Source organism: Akebia trifoliata, chromosome 8 (assembly GCF_017979445.1).
Source record: "Akebia trifoliata isolate Shusen 1 chromosome 8, ASM1797944v1, whole genome shotgun sequence".
NCBI classification, from domain to species: Eukaryota; Viridiplantae; Streptophyta; class Magnoliopsida; order Ranunculales; family Lardizabalaceae; genus Akebia; species Akebia trifoliata.
Genome location: NC_141382.1, coordinates 27,164,619 through 27,171,013, shown reverse-complemented (window position 1 = coordinate 27,171,013; position 6,395 = coordinate 27,164,619). Strand labels below are relative to the sequence as shown.

The 6,395-nt window shown below is 52.2% G+C and overlaps 1 protein-coding gene across 1 annotated transcript; it reads right to left on the bottom strand.

Moving 5' to 3' along the window:
* Positions 1–3,549: 3,549 nt before the first annotated feature.
* LOC147396446 (uncharacterized) lies at positions 3,550–6,390 on the bottom strand. The gene is made up of 2 exons (XM_086450125.1): positions 5,815–6,390; positions 3,550–5,769 (listed from the first exon to the last, which is right to left on the bottom strand). Exons 1-2 carry the CDS (start codon positions 6,388–6,390, stop codon positions 3,550–3,552), a joined length of 2,796 nt encoding a protein of 931 aa, XP_086306251.1.
* Positions 6,391–6,395: the final 5 nt, after the last annotated feature.

The following is a 6,395-nucleotide window of genomic DNA, read 5'->3' as shown; positions in this document are numbered from 1 at the left end:
ACAGGAGGGCTCCCGGCCAAATGAGCGGGAACTTCTTCCGTCTAATTCAGGCTTTTGAGCTAATGAATGATAGATTGGAAGAAGGCCTGCAGCTCGGTCTTCCGGACATTAGGGCACAGTTTGTCCTTAAAAAATGTCCGAACAGGCCGGGCTTCTTTTATCTTTCGAAGAGGAGAGGGAAGCCGTCCTTGATCGAGCTTCCCGACTCGGACAAGGACTGGTTCTTATTTCCAATCCGACTCTCCGGTCGGTGGGAAGGCGCTTCTGGGGACGAGCTTCCCCCCTTGCAATACCACTCCTTCAACCCCCATGGTGAGTGTTCCCTGGTTTTCTCCTTGCTTTTCTGTTGTGGTTTTCTGTGTATACTGACTTTTCGCTGTTATACTTTGCGCAGATCCGACTAAAGATAAGTTCCCTGGTGAATCCGTGGTGATCACCCATCTCCTCTCCCATACCGAGCTCTATCACCACGCCATTGCCTTCCTTCCACCCAACGTCCGTCCATCAGACATGGCGTTGCAGTCTAAGCGTCCTCCACCAATAATAGGCTCCGACTCCGAAGAGGAAATCGCAGAGGTCCTCCCAGCCCATCCCATCCGATCCTCCGGGGTGGTCCGTGCTGCTAGGGAGGATGAGGAGGAGGAAGAGGATCGCCAGCCTCTCCTCAAGAGGCTGAGGAGGGGCCCCCGATCTCCGGCCCCCACGTTCCAACTGCTTCCCCCTGCTGTCGAGGGAGCAGTCCAACAAGCCGGGGTATCTCAGGCTAGCTCGGAGCAGAGGGGAAACCTGCCCATCCCTTCCCCCTGGGTGGTGCAGCCCATGGTTGGGGGGAGGCCGGTTTCGGACAGGGATTCGTCTTTGTCCAATCCGGCTGTGGCTAGGGCCGTGTTTGAGGCGTCCGCACTTCCAAGGGACGTGGAGAAAACTCGCCGAAGTTTTGCAAGTGATTCGGCGAAGTTTCCAAATGACGCATTTCGAGCTCTGGCCGCGGTAAATCTTTTTTATTTTACTTGATTATTTGTCTTACGTCTGCACCCTCCTAACTCTCATTTTCTTTTTATTTCCAGGCTCAGCACGCCGTGGCCAAGCTTGCCGAGGCCCACGAAACCTCGGCTTACGATCTCAAGGTCGCCGAGGGTCGCATCCTTGAGCTTCAGGCCGAAAGGGATGCCGCCGCGGCCAATTCCCAAAAGCTCCAATCAAGCCTGGATAACGCGTTATCTGAGCTGGAGCAGAATAAGGACCGGCTCGCTCTAGCGGAGGGGAAGATCTCTTCCTTGGAAGAGCTGGTAAAGGCCAAAGAAGCGGAGCAACAGAGAGCCCTCCAGGATCAGCTCAACTCCTTTCAAGCACAACTTGACTCCTCGGAGGAGGCTTGGGAGAAAGCCTATAACAAAGTGAAGGCGAAGCTGAAGAAAGCTGAGGAGGCGGCGAAGAAACTCGAGGTCGTCCCAGCCGTTATTCCCGAGCCTGTCACTGAGCCTGTCATCGATGGCACTCCTGAGCCTACTTCTGGAGATCTGGCGACGCCGGTCGAAGTTCCTACCCCCAATGATGCAGATGCCAGTCTTGAGGCGAACGTCTAAATTTTCTCTTTTCTTTATGTAATTTTGCTTTCCCCCCCTTTTTTTTTGGGTTTTGACATGTAAAGGTCATTTTTGCATGAATAAAAGCACTTTTCGTACTCCTCGTGTTACCTGTTCTTAGTTGCTTATTTCTCTCTTCTGTGTTTTTTTTTGTCAAGGCATATTGCTTAAAAACAAACGAAACAGCTTTCTATACGTAAGTCCTTAGGCTCGTCATTTGTCCAAGGCCGGCATCTTGTCCCGATCATAGAATTTTTCCATGGACTTGATACTAGCAAAGAACAGTGGCCCCGACTTTGGACTAGATTCCTTAGTTCATCTTGGTCTCCGTGGTGGGACCAAGGCTTTCCCTCCAAACCAACCCCTCGGTTGGGCTCGGCTCCTATGGAGGGGCCGAGGCTTTTCCTTAGACCAACTCCCCAGTTGGGCTTGGTCCCCGTGGTGGGACCAAGGCTTTCCCTCCAAACCAACCCCTCGGTTGGGCTCGGCTCCTATGGAGGGGCCGAGGCTTTTCCTTCCTGGTTTTCTCCTTTCCTTTTTTTTCCTTTAGACCAACTCCCCAGTTGGGCTTGGTCCCCGTGGTGGGACCAAGGCTTTCCCTCCAATCCAACCCCTCGGTTGGGCTCGGCTCCTATGGAGGGGCCGAGGCTTTTCCTTAGACCAACTCCCCAGTTGGGCTTGGTCCCCGTGGTGGGACCAAGGCTTTCCCTCCAATCCAACCCCTCGGTTGGGCTCGGCTCCTATGGAGGGGCCGAGGCTTTTCCTTAGACCAACTCCCCAGTTGGGCTTGGTCCCCGTGGTGGGACCAAGGCTTTCCCTCCAATCCAACCCCTCGGTTGGGCTCGGCTCCTATGGAGGGGCCGAGGCTTTTCCTTAGACCAGCAGGCATAGGCGTAGAGATGGCTTTATTGATAATATTTCTTTAAATTGAATACATTCCATGGTGATTGAATCTCCTCCCCTGCCAGAGTATCCAAGTAGTACACGCCTGTTTCCACGACTTTGCGTACGATGTACGGGCCTTCCCAATTACAGCCGAGCTTACCGCTATTGACTTCCTTGGTGTTAGAAAAGACCTTTCGTAGAACCATATCTCCGACTTTGAATTCTCTGTGACGTACCTTCCGGTCATAAGACCTCTTCAACACCTGTTGGTACCGTGCCAATCTTTCTATGACCCTTTCCCGTGTTTCATCCAACCAATCCAAGCTTCGTGCCACCAATTCATCATTGAACTCGGTCTCGGCCACTAGCGTCCTTGTTGTAGGAACCTGTATCTCGGTTGGAATAACGGCTTCTGTTCCGTAGGCCAGTGCGAACGGAGTGAAACCTGTTGCCCTTCTTGCTGTGGTTCGGTACGCCCAGAGGACACTATGTAGCTCGTCTACCCATCTTCCCTTGTGTTCCTCCAGCTTCTTCTTCAAGTTTGCGAGAATTGTCTTGTTCGATGCTTCAGCTTGGCCATTCCCCTGTGGATATCTTGGCGATGACTGCAGAGAACGGATTCCGTATTCTTTGAAGTACGATTGCACGCGCTTGCCCTTGAATTGAGTTCCGTTGTCAGAGATCAGCGCATAAGGGATCCCGAACCGCGTTATGATGTGCTCCCACGTGAATTTGATAACTTCTTCCTCCCGAATCCGCGTAAGGGGAACAGCTTCCACCCATTTGGTAAAATAATCCGTGGCCACTAGGATGAATAGCTTGCCCCCCTTTCCCCGAGGTAGAGGCCCAACAATGTCCATTCCCCATATCGAGAATGGCCAGGGTGATTTCATGGGATGGAGTTCGCTGGCTGGCTGCAGATGCATGGGGGCATGTTTTTGGCATTGATCACAGGTCTTTACATACTTCTTACAGTCTTCCTGCATTCTCGGCCAGAAATAGCCCTGATTGATAACCTTATTGGCGAGCGACCGTCCTCCCGAATGATTGCCACAGATTCCCTCGTGGATTTCCGCCATTATGAGCTCGGCCTCTTCCTTAGTAAGGCACTTAAGGAGTGGCCCCCGAAGGACATTCTATACAACTCCTCCCCAACGAGAGTGTACTTGCTGACCTGCCGAAGTAACTTTCTGGCCTCCCCTCTGTCTTCTGGCAGTACCTTTGAACGCAGATACTGAGTAAATTCTTCTACCCATCCCGACGTTCTATCGGCCTGTGCGCACTCCCTCTCCATATGTTCGATGCTTGCTTTAGGCAGGTATTCCACAGGTAAAGACCGTCCCTCCGTCTCCCCTAGCATTGAGGCAATGTAAGCCAATGAGTCTGCATGCCTGTTCTCATCCCTGGGAATCTGGCATATCTCCACTTGGTCGAACTTTTCAATCTCTCGTTTAACTGAGGTCAGGTATCTCGCCATGCGTTCATTCTTGGCTTCAAACTTCCCGTTGCATTGGTTGGCTATAAGTTGGGAGTCGGTGCATAGTTTTACCCGGCCGATTTTCAACTCGCTAGCCATTCTTAACCCGTGGATGACTGCCTCGTACTCCGCTTCGTTATTCGATGCCCCGTACCCAAGTTTAATTACCTTTTCCAGTTTATCGTTGCTCGGTGTTACAATTACTATTCCAACACCCGAGCCCGAGTAGTTCGATGACCCATCGACAAAAATTCTCCATCCTGCCTGCTTGTCCCACAGCTCTACTTCTTCCGTCCCTTCGTCTTCGTGCTCCAACTCTTCCCAGTTCGGGTCCTCAACCGGGAAGTCTGCAAGGAAATCCGCCAATACCTGCCCCTTTATTGCTGTCCGGGACTCGAATTGTAAGTCGTACTCTCCGAGGATCACAGCCCACCTCGCCATCCTCCTCGATTTTTCGGACCTGTGTATCATCTCTTTCAGCGGGGTATCTGTCACGACTCGGATGCGGTGCGAGAGGAAGTAAGGCCTGAGCTTATGCGCCGAGTAAACGAGCGACAATCCTACCTTCTCCGTCCTGGTGTACTTAACCTCCGATACGCCCAACGTTTTGCTAACGTAATAAATAGGATATTCCCGTCCCATTTCAACTTTAAAGAGAACGGAGCTTACCGATGATGGACTGGTCGCCAGGTAAATCCCCAGCTCCTCTCCTTCTTCCGGAGAGCTAAGGATCGGTGGCTGCCCCAAATACCTCTTTAGGTCGCTAAAGGCTACCTCGCACTCCGTACTCCATGCAAAATTCTTCTCCTTTTGCAACAACGCGAAGAGCGGGCGGCATCGATCGGATACCCGGGAGATAAACCTGTTTAGCGCAGCTATTCTCCCTGCCAACTTCTGCACCTGCTTTTGATTAGCGGGGCTCGGCATCTCTACCAACGCCCGGATCTGGTCTGGGTTTGCCTCGATCCCTCTCCTGGTGATAACGTGCCCGAGGAATTTCCCAGAGGAAACGGCGAAGACACACTTCTTCGGATTCAACTTCATCTTGAAACTCCTCAGCCGATCAAATGTCTGCTTAAGGTCTGCCAGATGGTCTCCTGCTCTCTTGCTTTTTACCAACAGATCGTCGATATATACCTCCACAATCTTCCCGATCAATCCTTCGAACATTTTTGTCACGAGTCTTTGGTAGGTTGCCCCGGCATTTCTCAAACCGAACGGCATAACTTTAAAACAGAACAGCCCTTGCTCGGTAATGAATGATGTCCGTTCCTGGTCTTCCACTGCTAGGGGGATCTGGTTATACCCCGAATATCCGTCCATAAACGACATTCTCTCATGTCCAGCAGTGGCATCGACCAACCTATCAATCCTTGGCAGCGGGAAGCTATCCTTTGGGCACGCCTTATTCAGGTTTGTGAAGTCGATGCACACTCTCACCCTTCCATCCTTCTTCGGCACTGCTACTATGTTCGCTATCCATTCTGGGTACTCTACTTCCCTGATAAACCCGGCCTTCAAAAGCTTTTCGATTTCCTCATTCACCCCCTGCCTGAGGCGCGGCGACAGCCTCCGTGGCTTCTGCCTAATAGGTCGGAAGCTTTCATCAACATTTAATCTGTGGCACGCCACCGACGGGTCTATCCCAGGCATGTCCTCCAATGACCATGCGAATACATCCTTGTTTGCCCTCAGAAGTTGGAGTAGCGCTGCCCTCTCCTCCTGCAACATCGTGGTACCAACACTGACTATCTGTCCTCCATCGCCCCCGAGATCCACGGCTTCGACTTCCTCAACTGTTACTCGCTGCTCGCGCAGCGGCTGCTTCTGTAATTGCTACGAAGATTCATTAACAGTTGGAGTTACCTTTCTCTTCTTCGGTGGGACGGACTCGGGGCCTCGGTCTTGCTTCAAAGCCAGGTGAAAACACCTCTGCGCCATCTCCTGATCTCCCCTAATTTCCATTATCCCTTCCTTACCCGGGAAACGAATAACTTGATGATAGGTTGACGGGACTGCTTTCATCTCGTGTATCCATCTCCGGCCCAAGATCGCGTTATAAGCCGAGTCTGCATCTATCACCACAAATCTTGTCATTACCACTTTAGACCCTGCTGAGATCGGGAGTGTGATTTCTCCCACTGAGCTGCTAGCGGCACCGTTGAACCCATAGACGAGGGTCGGCGTTGGCTCCAAACTTCCTGAAACCCCCATTCTCTTAGCCGCGCTTAGGAAGAGGATGTCCACCGCGCTCCCCGAATCCACGAGTATTCTTCGGAGCTCGACGTTCCCCACTGGAAGTGCGATTACTAACGCGTCCTGATGGGGCCCTGCCGTCCCCCTTAGGTCACTTTCTGTGAATACGATTGCCCGGGGATCTGCTCCGTGGTTTGTCGTTCCAACTACCCGTACTCCTGACGCCACACTGTTAACCCCGACCATATGTC